This window comes from Rosa chinensis, chromosome 7 (genome assembly GCF_002994745.2).
Source record: "Rosa chinensis cultivar Old Blush chromosome 7, RchiOBHm-V2, whole genome shotgun sequence".
In the NCBI taxonomy this organism is placed as follows: Eukaryota; Viridiplantae; Streptophyta; class Magnoliopsida; order Rosales; family Rosaceae; genus Rosa; species Rosa chinensis.
The window spans coordinates 18,145,006-18,161,250 of NC_037094.1; the positions used below are offsets into that span (position 1 = coordinate 18,145,006).

Consider the following 16,245-nt stretch of genomic DNA (forward strand, 5'->3'; position numbering starts at 1 on the left):
TGAGGCATAATGGGAGGGAGGTAGTGCTTCTGGTACTTCAGAAGGCAATGACTGCATTTGAGCAATACTAGAACTGACACCTTGCAGTGTGGCGGATTTTTCTCCCATTTTTCACTCGAAAGAAGGGATGTCCGTGTGAGTTCTTTAAAAATACGGATCATCATGTCACGACCTTGGTGCCATAGGCGGTCATGCAAAAGAATGTATGAGTCAATGTCCCACATTTCATTATTGGTGACAATATAGGATTCAATGATCTGAATCATAGTGAGGTACAGTCGACTAGATTGACTCATAAGTTTCTCTAAGATGCGTTTCCTTCCACAGTTATTAGATGTAATATCAAGGTAGTTAGTTCCATTCTCACGGTGTGTTTTTACATGATAACCGTTGGCACAAATAGCTTTGAAACTTTAACAAGGTTCGATTAGATCTTGGTGCATATAGAGCGTCTGTGACTTTAAATGTTGTGCCATTAGGCAGCAAAAATTTGGCAGTTCCTCGCCATTTTATTAGTTGTGATAATCTAATCATCGTAGTCACAAAGGAATTATAGGCTATTAGTTCAATGAATAATTGCCTATTTTTTAATATTGTGTGGGTAGTCCCACTATCATCTAAGCACTCAAGTTCTCCTCCATTCATTCCTACAAATAAATGTGAGGTATTTAGAAAATATAACTTATATTCTTTAGAGTATTTCTATTTGGGTAATGGTATTCTTTTCATTCTAATAATTTTTCTCTAGATGTATTGATTTACATCTTTATAGTGCTATGTTGAACCATGTAAATGTGTGTATAGTAAATAAATTTGAATAAATTCAGTGCTTCAGAATAAAATTCAAAATTTATTAATAAGTCAACGATATCAAATCAAGGTCTTGTTCAGAAATCTTATTCATCAATCCATGATTGAAAATAAACTTTAAGACCAATCAATAGTCTAATTAAAAATGAGGCATTATGCCTTCACAACTATCTTTGGAAAATAAAAACAGATCAGTCAAGATTGAGAGCATCCATTGACTTAGCAAGTTCCTTTTTGCCATTGAAGTCTGCAATTGTAAGGTTGACGTCTAGGTCATGACCTTCTTTTTCCATATAGTGAGCCTCTTGTTCTTTAGACTCTCTATACCTCTTGTAATTGGCTGCTACTCTGTTGTTTGCTTGGCAGTTCTTGTACCAATGCCCAATGAATCAACACCTATAGCATGGTTCATTGTCAACTCTTTCCTTTTTCATCTTGTTTCCACTATCCCCATGTCCCTTTCCACGTGGTGCATTGTTGCCACGTGGGTAGGGATCACCACGTCTAAACCCCCTTGCATTGGAGTTATTTCCACCTTTCATTTTTCCATAATTAGCCTCGGGAATTTTCTTTGTCCCAGTGGGCCTGGCATTGTTATTCAAGAGAATCTCATTTTGTCTGCCAGCCACTTACAGTAGGCTTATCAACTTATTGAAGGTTGTGATCATTTTGTTGTCATAATCCAACTGATACTGGTTCGCTAGTATAAAAGCTGAATTAGGAAAGGTGGTAAGAGTCTTGTAGATCATATCATCTTCTGTGATTTCCCTTCCACAGAAATTGAGACGTGCCTTTAAGCGCAACATGTCCTTGTTGAAGTCATTGACCTTTTTATAGTCAAGCAAGCGGATTCCATTCCACTGAACAGCCAGTCCTGGGAGCAAAGTATCGTGAATGTTCCCAAAACGTCCTTTAAGGACATCCCACAGTGCTTTGGGTGTCTTCAACTGAAGGTACTCCCAACGTAGGCTAGGATCAATATGTCGCCTCAGAAACATTAAGGCATCTGCTTTCACCTTATTAGATAGTTCATCATCTTTGGGGTCAGTAATGGTGGCAGTGTAGTCTTTTGCCATAAAGGCAGTTTCCATATCGGAAACCCAACGATGGTACTCAAGTCCTTCTGAGTCCAAAATGTCAAACTCAGGTCGAATTGGATCAGCCATCTACATAAAACAAGAGGGAAGATATAAATTACGCAGTCATAAAGACATCCACGTGAATTATTTTCCAAACGTATGAATTAGATTTCAAGACCAAGATTCGTAATGATCACATTTTTTTTCGATGCTATGTGAAAATACTTTATCACAGTAAGTGTGTGTATAATGCGCATGAATTTTCATTATCATGACCAAACGGTATTGATATGTTGCATTAAAAATAATCATAGCACATTTAAATATAGCATATAAAAATAAACTACATGGCATGCTCAAATTTTACAAATACACAACAAATTATATACTACACATAATAATAACAATAATATAGCATGCGTAAAATAAAATATAAACAATAGCATAATTAAAGGCATGCTTAGGGATAACTATATAAGCGTAAATAAAATTCACAAAACATGCTCAGAATTGCATAAATAATATATAACAAAATATATATGGCATGTTCAAAATAAAGTATAAACTATAGCATAATTGAAACATGCTTAAACATAATTATTTAAAACATAAATAACAAGGCATGCTGTAAGAGGATTAATATTATCGAACAAAACATGCTTAATAACAAAATATAATAAAAGCATAAACAATAAAGTATAAAGCATGCTTTGTTAAAATCATAAAATAAAAATAAGAAAAACATACTTGATTTCGAGAAAATAAAACAATCCTAGCGCACGCGCGTGTTGATGCAGGCGTGCGTAGCGATGTGCTTGAGAAGAAAAAAAACTGGGCCGCTTCCTTTATCCTTTCAGCAGTGGGTCTTATTTTTTTTTCATTTGTTTTGTTTTTTTTTTTTTTTGTCTTCTTTTCTGGGCCACAGAGCCTGTTTCTTCTTCTTCTTCTTCTTTTTTTTTTTTTTTTTGGTGGCGGCAGAAGAAGAAGAAAAAGTTTTTTTCTTCTAGTTTTTATTTTTCGATGGAAAGGAGAAAAAAACTCGAAAACTAAATTTTTTCTTAGCTATTTGCTCTAAGCGTGCTGATAACGTGTAAAAGTAAAAATGGATTGGAATTGGTCTACTCATTTCATTTATAAGAGCAAATGCACCCCAAGAGTCAATAGGCAAAGGCAAAAGGCAAGGTCTTGCCTCCTATTTCTGCACTATTCACTAATATTGTCTTTGCCTTCTAATTTTTTCATGCACCCCAAATAGGCAAGGTCAATGCCTCTCAATCATTCACTATTTAATCCAATGGTTGTTTTTTTTAGATGTAATCCAATGGTTATTATGCAATATTATTTTTTATCTCATCTCCATCAATCTCATTGTGCCGCATGTCATTATTTAATAACAAAAAATTTAAAATTTTGATAAGATTTTTCAATTGATTTCCTTATGATAGATGATAAGATTTTGGATTGCTTATTTGATTCCATCACTTGTATAGGAAACACGTGCATGATCTTCAACCTTTTCAATAATGAAGACTCAATATATGAGATGCTCTACTTTTTCACTCAAACCACCAGCTTATGCCTCTTCTCCACCTAAAGAAAAAAAAATAAAGAACATCTTCTGCCTCTCCATTTCTCTACAATCGTTCCCATCCAAAACATTTACCATACTTTTCATTTTTTCTCTAAATGCAATGAATAGGTTGTTGGCAAAATTTCGTCATAATAGTGAGGAAGAAGAAGCACGACGCCTCGCGAATGAAGCAGCCATTGTTGCAGCAGCGGCTGGGTACGAGATGGAGTGTTCCGACCAACCCCGACAACGTGGTTCAAGGCCAGGTCGCTCCCCAAATGTGGACAGATTACGAGAGTCACGAGGCAAGGATCTCATGGAAGACTATTTTGTCGAGCATCCGGTGTTCCCAGATTCAGATTTTCGTCAACGTTACAGAATGCATCGTCCTCTATTCGAGAGCATCTTAACAGCGGTAACGCAATACGACGATTATTTCATTCAAAAGGCAGATGCTCTTGGTGTGTTAGGTTTATCACCCCATCAGAAGCTAACATGCGCATTAAGAATGCTTGCGTACGGTGCCGGTGCAAATCAATGTGCTGAAATAACTAGGATGGGAGACTCTACTGCACTTAAGTCACTGAAGAGATTTTGTAGAGCAATAGAAGGTATATATACTTCTTATTATCTTCGTTCTCCTACACCTGAGGATCTTCGCAGGCTTCTAAAGAAAGCTCGACGTAGGGGATTTCCAGGAATGCTAGGAAGCATAGATTGTATGCATTGGCAGTGGAAGAACTGTCCAACCGCTTGGGCTGGAGCTTACAGTGGGCGCAAAGGCTATCCAACAATCATTCTTGAAGCGGTTGCCTCATACGATACATATATATGGCATGCGTTCTTCGGAGTGCCCGGTTCATGCAACGATCTCAATGTGCTCGGACAATCCCCAGTTTTCAATGATCTCACAGCTGGAGTAGCCCCTAGGTTCAAATACAAGGTCAACCAGAAAGACTTTGACATGGGATATTATCTAGCAGACGGGATATACCCTAAGTGGCATACATTTGTGAAGACAATTCCGAGACCTATAAATGAGATGCAACAACACTTCTCCAAAAAACAAGAGGGGTATCGAAAAGACGTTGAAAGATGTTTTGGTATCTTGCAAGCTCGTTTTGCCATCCTTAGGGGGGGTGCTCGTTTGTTTAAGAAGGAAACTCTTCGAAGTGTCATGATGACTTGCATCATCCTCCATAATATGATTGTGGAGGATGAGCGGATTGATGATGAATCAGATTTAGAATGTGATGTTGATGACATTGACTCAATGAGCTTGGATGTGGTAGAGGAATATGAGCAACCCCGTAATGCTTTGCCGTTTGAGCCAGTACGGGTGGGAGTAAATGGAGATAACCTTCCTGGATTCATGGATCGTTATGATCTTGTTCGAGATGAGTATGTTCATCAAATCCTTCAGGAGAATCTAGTAGAGCATAATTGGAAAATAAAAACTGGTGGACAATAGTAAAACTCGTTTGTTTAATTGGCATGGATAATCTTTCATTGAAGCATAATTCCTGCAAGTTCATTCATGCATAATTGTTAATCAATGTCATATTTCTGTACGTGCATGGTTTGCTTTGATATTAATAAAATTGCATTTTCAATTCTCTATTGTCAATATAAGAAATACTATGATATATACTAGATAAAGACGGTGATACTAGAAGATAAAGTTTTTGGATAAGATGTACTAGAAGATAAACTTGAAATATAAAGTTGGATACTAGATAAAGACTGATACTGGATAAAGACTATGACAGATAAAGACTACATGAAAAACCAGCCTAGCCTAGCGAGAACAACAACATTCTAAATAACAACCTAATAACTTAATCAAGCTAGTCTTGAGATATTACAAACCCTCCCAATCATCTGAGGTTTTGTCACGAATAGCTTTCTTTCTTTTCTTCCACCATGCTTTTGATTCTGGAGTCATTATGCTAGTGTCTTTAGCCATAACCCAATTTTCCTCCTTTTGGATTTCTAGTTGCACTTTTTGTAGTTCTAGTTGTTGCTTTTCCACTTCCATTTGTTGCTGCCACTCGATGTGCTTTCTATTTTCTTCATCTCTGATTCTTGTGGCCTCTCTACTAGCTTCACTATTAAATGCAATGTTTTCCATTGCTTGAATATATCGATCTTGCTTTTCGCTAATCTTCCCTTTGAGCTTAGCATCTCTCTTTTGAGCCTTTCTTCCCGGAGGTCTTTCATCAGATGGCTCCGCAATGCACTCTTCATCGTTGTCAGTTGACTGAATTGGTGAATCATCAACTATCTGTGAAGGTTGTGTCACCTCTTTTGGTGGATCCTTGAACTTCGGGTGATCCTTTACCACTTCCCAACAGTGAGTATGGGTGAAACCCTTACCCTTATTTGCACGCTTGTAATACATGTGGGTTTGATATAACTAAACATAATTGCGTTGAACAAAAAAAGTAAATTAGCAAATAACATTACAGAAAAAATCGTTAACATGATAGTGCTAGTAACTAAGATGATACTTCAAAAGTACTAACCTTGTCCATGTTGTTCAAGCCGCTCTCATAATAGTGCTCCGCTTTGCTCACCGCATCATGCCAACTCGCCAAATTTTTTTTAAAATTTTTCCACCTACTTTCGAGTGCTTGATGGGATCGAACTTCGTCCGGATCACCTTCCCAGTTTTGTTCGTAGTGAGCATGAATATTACGCCATAGATGCTTGGCATCTTGATCCTTTCCTACAGAACCACATGAAGTAATAGTTGCCCAAGACTTGCATAATTGTACTTCCTCATCAATTGCCCACTTCGTGCCTGACTTTGAATTTGACATTTAAACACCAAAATGTTTCAGCTAATGAACAATAATGGAGGTAAAAGTGAGAGAAACTATGCTGCATAGAGATATCTTTGGTGTGGTGAATGAATAAGAAAGAGGGGCTGTATATATTTCTCACTGATATAGCCGTTGTACGTTTTCTTGGTAAAAACCAGCATAATTACAGCTTTGGGTCAAAAATTGCCGTTGGAACAAAACCAACTGATTCAAATATATTTGGTTAGCTACGAGACAAAAGTTGATCAACAGCCATTACTGAGGGCAGCTTCCATGTGAAGCGCATGTGCCAGCCCATGTGCCATTTTGGTCGACCAAGTCAAAGTCCAAGACTTGCCATTGGGCTTGGTCGGGAAGGCTTCTGATCGTCCAACATCACTTGCGGTGCATGGCGCTTTTTAAATTTTTTGCCATTTTGGCTGGTCTTGGACGTCCAAGATCAGTAGGGTGCATTTGCTCTAACCCCTTTATATAGGGATAGGATTACAACGGAAATATCAATTACATTGATGATACTAAATGCTGATTGAGCTGTGATTTGTAATTGCTTGATTCCCTCTTCGTCTGTTTTTTTTTACGAAGGCACATAATGTATTTTTCCTTTAACACAAGCGACATTATATATATTTTTATAATTTTTCATATTTATAACTTAATTCAAAAACACTTCTGGCCTCGGAAGCAATTCCAAACAAACCCAAAAATTTCATTACATTACATGTTCCCATGTTACAAATATCCCAAATCAACCACTCCCAACGAGAGACCCTATAATACCGACCATAATTAACATCCACCCGTATCTTTCTCCGATCGTTGCTCCAGAGGTACTAGGGCTTGGGGCTGCTGGGCTGGGGGAAGCAGGTGGGCTTGAATTACTTGGGCTTGAGGGCTCTGGGCTTGAGGCACTTGGGCTGGATTCACTTGGGCTTGGGCTAGGAGTAGAGGAAGATGAAGATGAAGATGATTCCACATTTATAGCAACCTTCTGGTTCCCCATTTGACAATGTCTACCAACGTTGCAAATGAAATATTTCTTTCCTGGGGCATCAAGCTTGATCACATCCTCTCCACTCGTTAATTCCTTACCGTCAGCAGGAGCTTTACATCTATTAAAGTCTTTCTCCTCCACTTCAACCACACTGTGGGATCCTTTTGGATATAAAAAAACTGCACATATGATAAGAGCAAGTTACAACTTAATCCTATATAAATTGACAGATTAACAGATAAAAGAAAGAAGTTGAAGAAAATTTTACTTACGGAGTCTGTCACCAACAGAAAATTTTTTTCCCTTTGCCCAAGCTTCATAATCAACTTCAATTGTCCAACCTGCTTTGTCACCAACCACATAATCTTTGGCCACAATCAAAGGGACGAAAATTGCTAGAATGGAAAAGATAAAAAAGAGCTGGGAAGAGGCCATTGAGTTTAATTTGTTTGCTTGATGACAAAATAACTGTTGGCCTCTTTGATGAGAACTTGAAAATTTTACAAGGGAATAGAGGGCAACTTTCCTAACTAATCCAGATTAATTTTTTTGTTAGTTTTCTATATTTACTTAATTTTTTTTCCAGCTAAAATAGGAAGTATTGATTGATTTCAATATGATATTCTATATGTGACCGAATTCCTTCCTCTCCTCATTTACTTGAAGTAATACCTGGGCTGTACTCATCAGATTTTCATTCAGGTATTGTTTACTAAATTTTAAGGTTTCAATTGCTAATTTTTGGCTGTCGTATATTTCCTTCCTATTTTCATCATCGGCCAAAGGAAGCCCCGATATATTTGATAGTCATTGCTAATTTTATGTTTAGCATGTGTACATGGATAGAAGACAGGTCAGGAAATGTTCCAGTTTGCAAAAAAAAGCTAATATAGGAAAGGAAATATATACAATAGCTCCCTAAAATATCAATTTGGATATGATTTTGTCTTGTATCATGCCAAAGGCGTAAGAGAAAAAAGGGAAAAAAGAAAAAAAATATCGTTCATATAGAGGGATCTTCGTGCTCAGTCCAGACGAGTTTATAAAGAGGGACGTTTAGGTAGGGGTGGCTCAAATTGCCGAACCTGCCGCAACCGATTGGAAACCAACCGAACTGGTGGAGTCGGCGCCGACAAAGATGGTAGCCGGTGGATCGGTACCGATAGTGCCATACCGAAGTGAGATTGTCGGCTCGGCAGTGGCACATCATGTTTCATAAGTTCGGTATTACCGAACCGACCGACATGGTTTAATTCCTTCCAGAAACGACTTCCTCTCTCCCTCACTCTCTTATTCGATCTTCCTTCTTCTTCTTCTTCTTCTTCTTCTTCTTCTTCTTCTTCCAGAAACGACTCCCTCTCTCTCTCTCTCTCTCTCTCTCTCTTCGTTTCTGACTTCTATTCTTCTGCCATTCTATCTTAGATTCTTTCTCTAATTAACTACAAGGACTCATGAAGTAACTTTGTCAAGGAGTACAAGTTGCAAATCTCCCAAACCTCATGGTGGAATCCAGCTCCTCTTCTCCTTTGCCTCACTCTCTCTCATCTAGTCATCTCACTCTCTCTCATTTTGTCTTGTATCATGCCAAAGGCGTAAGAGAAAAAAGGGAAAAAAGAAAAAAAATATCGTTCATATAGAGGGATCTTCGTGCTCAGTCCAGACGAGTTTATAAAGAGGGACGTTTAGGTAGGGGTGGCTCAAATTGCCGAACCTGCCGCAACCGATTGGAAACCAACCGAACCGGTGGAGTCGGCGCCGACAAAGATGGTAGCCGGTGGATCGGTACCGATAGTGCCATACCGAAGTGAGATTGTCGGCTCGGCAGTGGCACATCATGTTTCATAAGTTCGGTATTACCGAACCGACCGACATGGTTTAATTCCTTCCAGAAACGACTTCCTCTCTCCCTCACTCTCTTATTCGATCTTCCTTCTTCTTCTTCTTCTTCTTCTTCCAGAAACGACTCCCTCTCTCTCTCTCTCTCTCTCTCTCTCTCTCTCTCTCTCTCTCTCTCTCTCTCTCTCTCTCTCTCTTCGTTTCTGACTTCTATTCTTCTGCCATTCTATCTTAGATTCTTTCTCTAATTAACTACAAGGACTCATGAAGTAACCTTGTCAAGGAGTACAAGTTGCAAATCTCCCAAACCTCATGGTGGAATCCAGCTCCTCTTCTCCTTTGTCTCACTCTCTCTCATCTAGTCATCTCCTCCACCCACCCCCACCCTCTTCTCCGCCTCCCCCTCTCTCTGCTCCTCCGCCCACTGCTCTCCCTCTCTCTCATATCCCAGCTCCTCTTCTCTGCCTCCCTCTCTCATCTCCAAATTGTTTTGGTCTAATGGAGGACAAAGGAACTAGATTTGTTTTCTCTCTCCTCCGACACCCACTTCTGGTCACCACTGTGACTCACCTCCACCATCACGGACCTCACCGACCTCCGACGATTGGTGTGCCAAAATACCAACTGATACTGACTGTTTACCTCGGTAAACAGAGGTTTCGGTAACCAAACTTCCAACACGGTACAGGTTTCAATTCTGACGAAACCGAAGATCTTCGGTCAGTATTCGGCTGACCCCAAAAATGTCGGCAACCGTGCCGCAGCCAGCCCTACGTTTAGGTAGGAGATCATTTTAGTATGTTCACGATTAGGTAGGAGATCATTTTGGGCTAGGGACTTAGGGCTCCGTAACTTCTCTAATATTGAAACTACTTATGACTTCGTCAAAGTTCCCATCTAGGAAGCTTAAGGTGAAATGGAAAGGGATAATGAATTGATACAAAATTCGTTTTAAATTTCAATAAGATACTAATTTATGACACAATTATCTCCGGTTTCAAAATTTGATTGATTTGGATTTTTTTCAATCAACTAAGGAGTTTTTTTTAATAAGCAGTATATTTTACGAAAATTTTATAAATTATGAAATGAAAGATTCTAAACTAACTCTCAACTCATAACTTTTTGAATAAAGGGTTGATGCAGCTGCCCTCAAGCCTTGATTAATGAAATTGCAAACACAAAGAGGGGACATTGAGCGTAAACCTCTTATTATAATAAGCATCTAGAGAATATTTTGAAATGATATCAGCAGTCTACAAAATTTTTGTATTCTAACATGCACCACTAGTAAAGAGTGCTCTACTGGCTACTTCATTTGCTTTAACAATGTGGTGACATAACGAAAAGATAACTTGATTGCAACGAAGCATAATTACCAATACCGCAACTCTCAACTATAACTTTTGGTATCGTGATTAGATATGACTTTATGGAGAGATTATTATTGTGAGCCCCGGAAAAATGTATCGAGCTTAATGGAGATCGTACGTGAACTTACTCAACGATTTCGATAAATGTCAAGATGTTCGAGGAAAATTTCAGAAATTTTTCGTAAAGTGAAATCCTTAATTTAGGAGTTGGATAGTAAAGTACACGTAACGACGAGTTCGTGGAAATTTTCGGGGAATTTTCCGGATACCCGAGCTATTTTTAACGATTTTCAGAAGTTTATGAATTATGGAAATTCATTTTAAATAAAAAGAAAAACTCTGGCGTGATCTGGACCATTAAAAGTCCACCACTTGATCATGGCCATCCATTGATTAATGGACAAATCTATATAGGCCTTCGATCAGTGGAAGACCCAGGAGAATTCGAGAGAGAGAGAGAGCTTGCTCTCTGACCCGGACACAGCGCGAACCAGCCAGCGACCGACCGGAGTGACGCCGTCCGGCTACCGATCGACGACTCAAGACCACCGACCTCTTCCTCTTGTCGTCGCCATCACGCCTGTGGTCTTCGATTGCCCATGCACCAGACGGGGAGGGAGAAACGTCAGTGAGAAGGTCTGAGTCTCTCCGGCGAGTTCTGCAATTTCCGGCCACCGTCGGAGCTGCAAGTGGTATGAAAAACTATCCCCTCGTCATGCTCTACACGTTTGTGTACATAGTTTACGAATTGGATTAAGTTTTGATGTTTTTCGTTCTTGGGTGACTTCGGCTCCGTCGAAATTCTTCGACGCCGGTAGCTTTTCCTGCATTGCTGGGCTTTGTTTCTCGCTCAACTGCACTTAGAGACCAAAGATCATAAAGGTTGCTGGGCTGTGGACATCAAACTCATCAGTTCATCACCATTCCAGTCTCGGCAGTGAGTTCTGGGGACTGAGTTTGGATCGATTGAAGTTGATTTCTGATTTTCCAAGGTATAATCCCGACCTTGAATCAGAGCTTTGTTCTTGTTGTGTTGATCAAAAGCTATTGAAATGAGTTTGGTTTAGCTCAGTTGAAATGGGAGCTCCTCTGGTTATCGATTTGGCCAGTTTGTCCTAATCTGAGTGTTTGGAGTTTATTTTTGAATTAGGAAGTAAGTTTGACTAAGTTGTGGAATCTGTTGCTGCTTTTGCAATTGTGGATTGAGTTTTGTTGTGATTAAGGAAATGGCTGTGAAGAGTGACCAAATGTGGTCTTGGGTGTCCTTAGTATTTGGGCACATCTTAATTGAGAATGGACTAAGGTTGGTTGGGTGTCCAAAGTAATTCCGATTACTATGTGACGAAAGTGCTAAGGATACTCGAATTTATTTGTTCGTGAAGTTGGGAATTTGTTATAACATTGGTTTGCATAAGCATTTTGTAAAAAGGATAGTGAGTAAAGAAAAGAAATGTGTATATATTGGGTGGCCTTAGTAAAATTGTGGTGCACCTAATATATCGAGTCGATATCACAATTTTAAGTAATTGTTCGGTAATTTGAGTAAATTATCGAACTAGTCTCGATTGGTCAAACAATGGTCAAAATTGGTCAATCCTGGTCAAACCAAGACAAGTTGGTTTGGACGATTTATTATTGCTCAATGAGATATTAACCATCGAAATGTCAGAATCTAGGACTCTAGTTACCCAAGGAACAGAAGGTTCGCGACTCTCGGAGTACGTGAGAGAAAGCATCGGAATCCAGGTAGGGGATTCAGGACTCTCCTCGGTTAGTGATTTTCTTATATTGTTATTAAATGATGCACGTTAGTTGGTATGGTTTGGTCATGTTCAAATGCAATGCATACTAACCAAACCATGTGAGAAATGTGATGGCTTGAGAGCGAAGGATGGCTCTAACTTCCTTGGGTTCGATCCCCAAAACCTCCGGAGGGTTAGTTACACCGGTCGGACGGTGAGCGATCGCAATGACGACCCGATCCGTGTGTGTAGCTAGGTAGCGGACGCTCTCGCTACGCTTACCTGGTGATAAATTAATTTGAGGTAAGGTCATGTAGTGGGTCTATGGGACCGGCCATCAGGTAATATTTGGATTTGGAGCCGTATTTATTTAAGCATCATGCATCGGTTTTCAAGTTGAAAAACATTAAAGTTTGTCGTTCTTTTAAATATTTGGTTTAAATATGTTTTCATATTGGGCAACCCAAATATTTGTTTATTGGTTTTGAGTCTATTTGAGGTAGAGTTCCTGTTGAGCAGCGAGGACGAAAGCTCAACCCCCCCTACAACAGTATGGTTGCAGGTATTGTGCACTGGTGACGGGACAGTAGCGGACGGAGCTGGGTGTGCGGAACAAGTTCGGTAAATCATTATTTGGATGCTGTTTTAGATTCTATTTCTCGAACTCCGTGTTTCGGAACTTGTGGTTATTTAGCATCGTGTCAATTTTAGTTGAATTCTCTTTCATTGAAATTCATACCTCGTGTGATCCTTATCCAAGTACTGGATGAGTGAAATAGATTTCAGCAACTCAAGTTTTTCACCTCAAAAATATCGGTAGCTTCCGCTGTGTTTTGCAAAAAGTTTTCTAACAAAATGCCTAGCGGTCCTCTAGAATGTGAATCGAGCTTTCGGTTTATATTTTAGAGCCCCGCGGCACTGTAACGTGCCCAAGCTGGTGAGGTGCGGTTTGGGGCGTTACAATTATAGAGTAGCTAATGTAATTGGTCCATGTAGTAACGACTTTCTGCTAATTAGTTCACGTACGTATAAAAAAATGGAGCTTCTATTCATACCTCCAATATTGGTATTTGGACCTCTCACTTTTTTCAAATAATAGTTGACTTTGTCAACTATGTCAAATTACCAATAAAGACATAAATAAGGAAAGAAAAAAAAAATCTCTTCTTATTTCTACAAACAGTAATACTCTTCAACTTGGGGAAAACTTTCTCTTCTAATGTAAACACTAAAATATATATCGCCAAAAGTTATTTAACGTTGTAATTAAAATTTCCAGAATTTGACTTTGTCCTCATAAAGTGATAAACTTCCTTGCTCAGATAGCTGACAATTTACAAGATCTATCACTGTGCTATAAAAAAAATAAAAAATAAAAATGAGAGAAAATGGGAAATACAAAGACACCTTAGTTGATGAAGTCTTACTCATTCTGAATGCAAACAAACATGTGAACGAGCGGCGACAAAAAGCAGTACTCCAGCACGTTTATATGATACACGCAACAATGGGTAGTTGTCCACAAGATCTTCCTGCACATCATCAGTCAGAGCAATTTTATGTGAAACTATTCTATAGATATGATGAAAAAATCAACCCTATGATATAAATCTATATAGAATGCACTAGACTCATGGTTGATTATTGTAATTTCCTCCACTATCCCATACATATCTAAAACAAAAGAACCATGTTCATTTCAAGTTGTTATTGAATCAGTTTAGGGACAATGACACCTAAATGCAATGAAAATAATACTTGGAAAACATATTTGTACGAGATGATAAGCAAACATGGTATTGTTGCCTATGCTAACCAAGAGTTGACAATTCATTGAAAAAGTGCTAGCACCTCTATAACTCATATATGGAGGATGAACTTCCAAAAAAAAAAAAAAATTGCTGCAATTCCAAATCTTTAAAAACTAAAGAAGGTCCAACTAATGATTTTTGAAAGTATGAATAGAATCTAAAAAAGAGGGGGGGGGGGGGGGGAGTTTATTGATTTTATTGGACGATGAGCATTATAGGAAGATTAGAGAGGTGTAGATAGCAAAATGGTTATTGGTAAAAGTAAGTTGGAAGTTTATTAAGTGGGGAGGTCCAAATGTCAAAGAAGCTCCCATAAAAAAATGAAGGATTAATTTCAGTTTACCCCCCTGAAGTTAGGGGTCGTCATCATGTTAGTCCCTCGAGTTTTAATTTAATCAGTAACACCCTTGTACTCTCCAAATTCATCACCCGTGTCCAATTTCTACTATTCCGTCCAATTTTGACCGTTAAGTTTGACTTTTGAGGGCTAAAATGGTCATTTCAAGACAAAAAAAAAACAAAACAAAACAAAACAAATTCTTTTTTTCGTTTTTATTTTTTTGCATTTTTTTTTTCTGTTTTTTTCTTTCATTTTTTTTTCTTTTTCTTCACTTATTATTATTATTATTATTATTATTATTTAAATAATTTTGTCTTCAACCTATACACCACAAGTTATAATAGGTTTATAAAAAAAAAAAAAAAAAACTCTAGGTGGTCAAAAAGCAGGTCGCTGGTCTACGATATTTGTGATATATCTCCGATAAAGCAACGAATTTTAGGATATATCCCCAATAAAGTGAAGAAATATCTATAAAATATGATTAAAAAAATAAATCCATATATTTCTTCATTTTATTGGGGATATATCCTAAAATTCTTCGCTTTATCGGAGATGTTCCACAAATATCGTAGACCAGCGAGCGAAGAATTTTAGGATATATCCCCAATAAAGTGAAGAAATATCTGTATTTATTTTTTTAATTATATTTTACAAATATTTCTTCACTTTATTGGGGATATATCCTATTATTCTTCACTTTATAAACCTATTATATTTTATAGATATATTTTACAAATATATCCTAAAATTTTTCGCTGGCTGGTTACAAATAAACCCTATAATAGGTTTATAAAAACAAAAACAAAAATACTCTAGGTGGTTAAAAAGTCGCTCGCTAGTCTACAATATTTGTGATATATCTCCGATAAAGCGAAAAATTTTAGGATATATTTGTAAAATAAATCTATAAAATATAATAGGTGTAAAATATATCCTATAATAGGTTTAAAATATAGGTTTAAAATATAATAGGTTTAAATATAATAGGTTTAAAATATAAAATAGGTTTAAACCCTATAATAGGTTTAAAATATAAAAAAATTCGCTTTATCGGAGATATATCACAATAAAGTGAAGAATTTTAGGATATATCCCCAATAAAGTGAAGAAATATATGTATTTATTTTTTTAATCATATTTTATAGATATTTCTTCACTTTATTGGGGATATATCCTAAAATTCTTCACTTTATAAACCTATTATATTTTACAGATATATCCTAAAATTCTTTGCTTTATCGGAGATATATCATAAATATCGTAGACCAGCGAGCGGCTTTTTGACCACCTAGAGTTTTTTTTTTGTTTTTATAAACCTATTATAACTTGTGGTGTATAAGTTGAAGACAAAATTAAAAAATAAATAAATAAATAAATAATAATAATAATAATAATAAGCTAAGAAAAAGAAAAAAAAACAAGAAAATAAAAAAAATGGAAAAAAAAAACATACAAAAAAAATGCAAAAAAAAAAAAAAAATTTGTTTTTATTTTTTTTTTGTCTTGAAATGACAATTTTAGCCCTCAAAAGTCAGACTTAACGGTCCAAATTGGACGGAATAGTAGAAATTGGACACGGCTGATGAATTTGGAGAGTATAAGGGTGTTACTGATTAAATTGAAACTCGAGGGACTAACATGATGACGACCCCTAACCTCAGGGGGGTAAACTGAAATTAATCCAAAAATGAAATATAAAAAATAAAAATAAAATTATTCACCCCTATATTGATCAAACTTTGCCTAAATGTGCCAATTCTATTAGCACAGGCCATCATATCTGCACATAGTACTCCGCAACCATAGAATAATTCCTTAATTTTGTGATATAATTATCTCCGTATTGAACTTGGATTGATTAGGTT

At 37.3% G+C, this 16,245-nt stretch overlaps 3 protein-coding genes across 3 annotated transcripts; 1 reads left to right on the forward strand and 2 right to left on the reverse strand.

Moving 5' to 3' along the window:
- Window positions 1–3,580: 3,580 nt before the first annotated feature.
- Window positions 3,581–4,930, forward strand: LOC112177525 (putative nuclease HARBI1). Its single transcript, XM_024315814.1, has one exon. The coding sequence runs from the start codon at window positions 3,581–3,583 to the stop codon at window positions 4,928–4,930; it is 1,350 nt and encodes a 449-aa protein (XP_024171582.1).
- A 390-nt stretch (window positions 4,931–5,320) lies between these two features.
- Window positions 5,321–6,330, reverse strand: LOC121050617. The gene is made up of 2 exons (XM_040511354.1): window positions 5,985–6,330; window positions 5,321–5,875 (listed from the first exon to the last, which is right to left on the reverse strand). The coding sequence occupies exons 1-2, from the start codon at window positions 6,279–6,281 to the stop codon at window positions 5,321–5,323; spliced, it is 852 nt and encodes a 283-aa protein (XP_040367288.1). The 5' UTR covers window positions 6,282–6,330.
- Window positions 6,331–6,945: 615 nt separating this feature from the next.
- LOC121050311 (blue copper protein 1b-like) lies at window positions 6,946–7,895 on the reverse strand. Its single transcript, XM_040509903.1, has 2 exons — window positions 7,548–7,895; window positions 6,946–7,454 (listed from the first exon to the last, which is right to left on the reverse strand). The coding sequence occupies exons 1-2, from the start codon at window positions 7,708–7,710 to the stop codon at window positions 7,030–7,032; spliced, it is 588 nt and encodes a 195-aa protein (XP_040365837.1). The 5' UTR covers window positions 7,711–7,895; the 3' UTR covers window positions 6,946–7,029.
- Window positions 7,896–16,245: the final 8,350 nt, after the last annotated feature.

Coding starts and splice junctions, on each gene's coding strand:
- LOC112177525 (XM_024315814.1), top strand. CDS start 3,581: ATGAATAGGTTGTTGGCAAAATTTCGTCATAATAGTGAGGAAGAAGAA.
- LOC121050617 (XM_040511354.1), bottom strand. CDS start 6,281: ATGTCAAATTCAAAGTCAGGCACGAAGTGGGCAATTGATGAGGAAGTA. Junction 5,876..5,984: donor GCTTGAACAACATGGACAAG/GTTAGTACTTTT, acceptor AATTATGTTTAG/TTATATCAAACCCACATGTA.
- LOC121050311 (XM_040509903.1), bottom strand. CDS start 7,710: ATGGCCTCTTCCCAGCTCTTTTTTATCTTTTCCATTCTAGCAATTTTC. Junction 7,455..7,547: donor TTCTGTTGGTGACAGACTCC/GTAAGTAAAATT, acceptor TCATATGTGCAG/TTTTTTTATATCCAAAAGGA.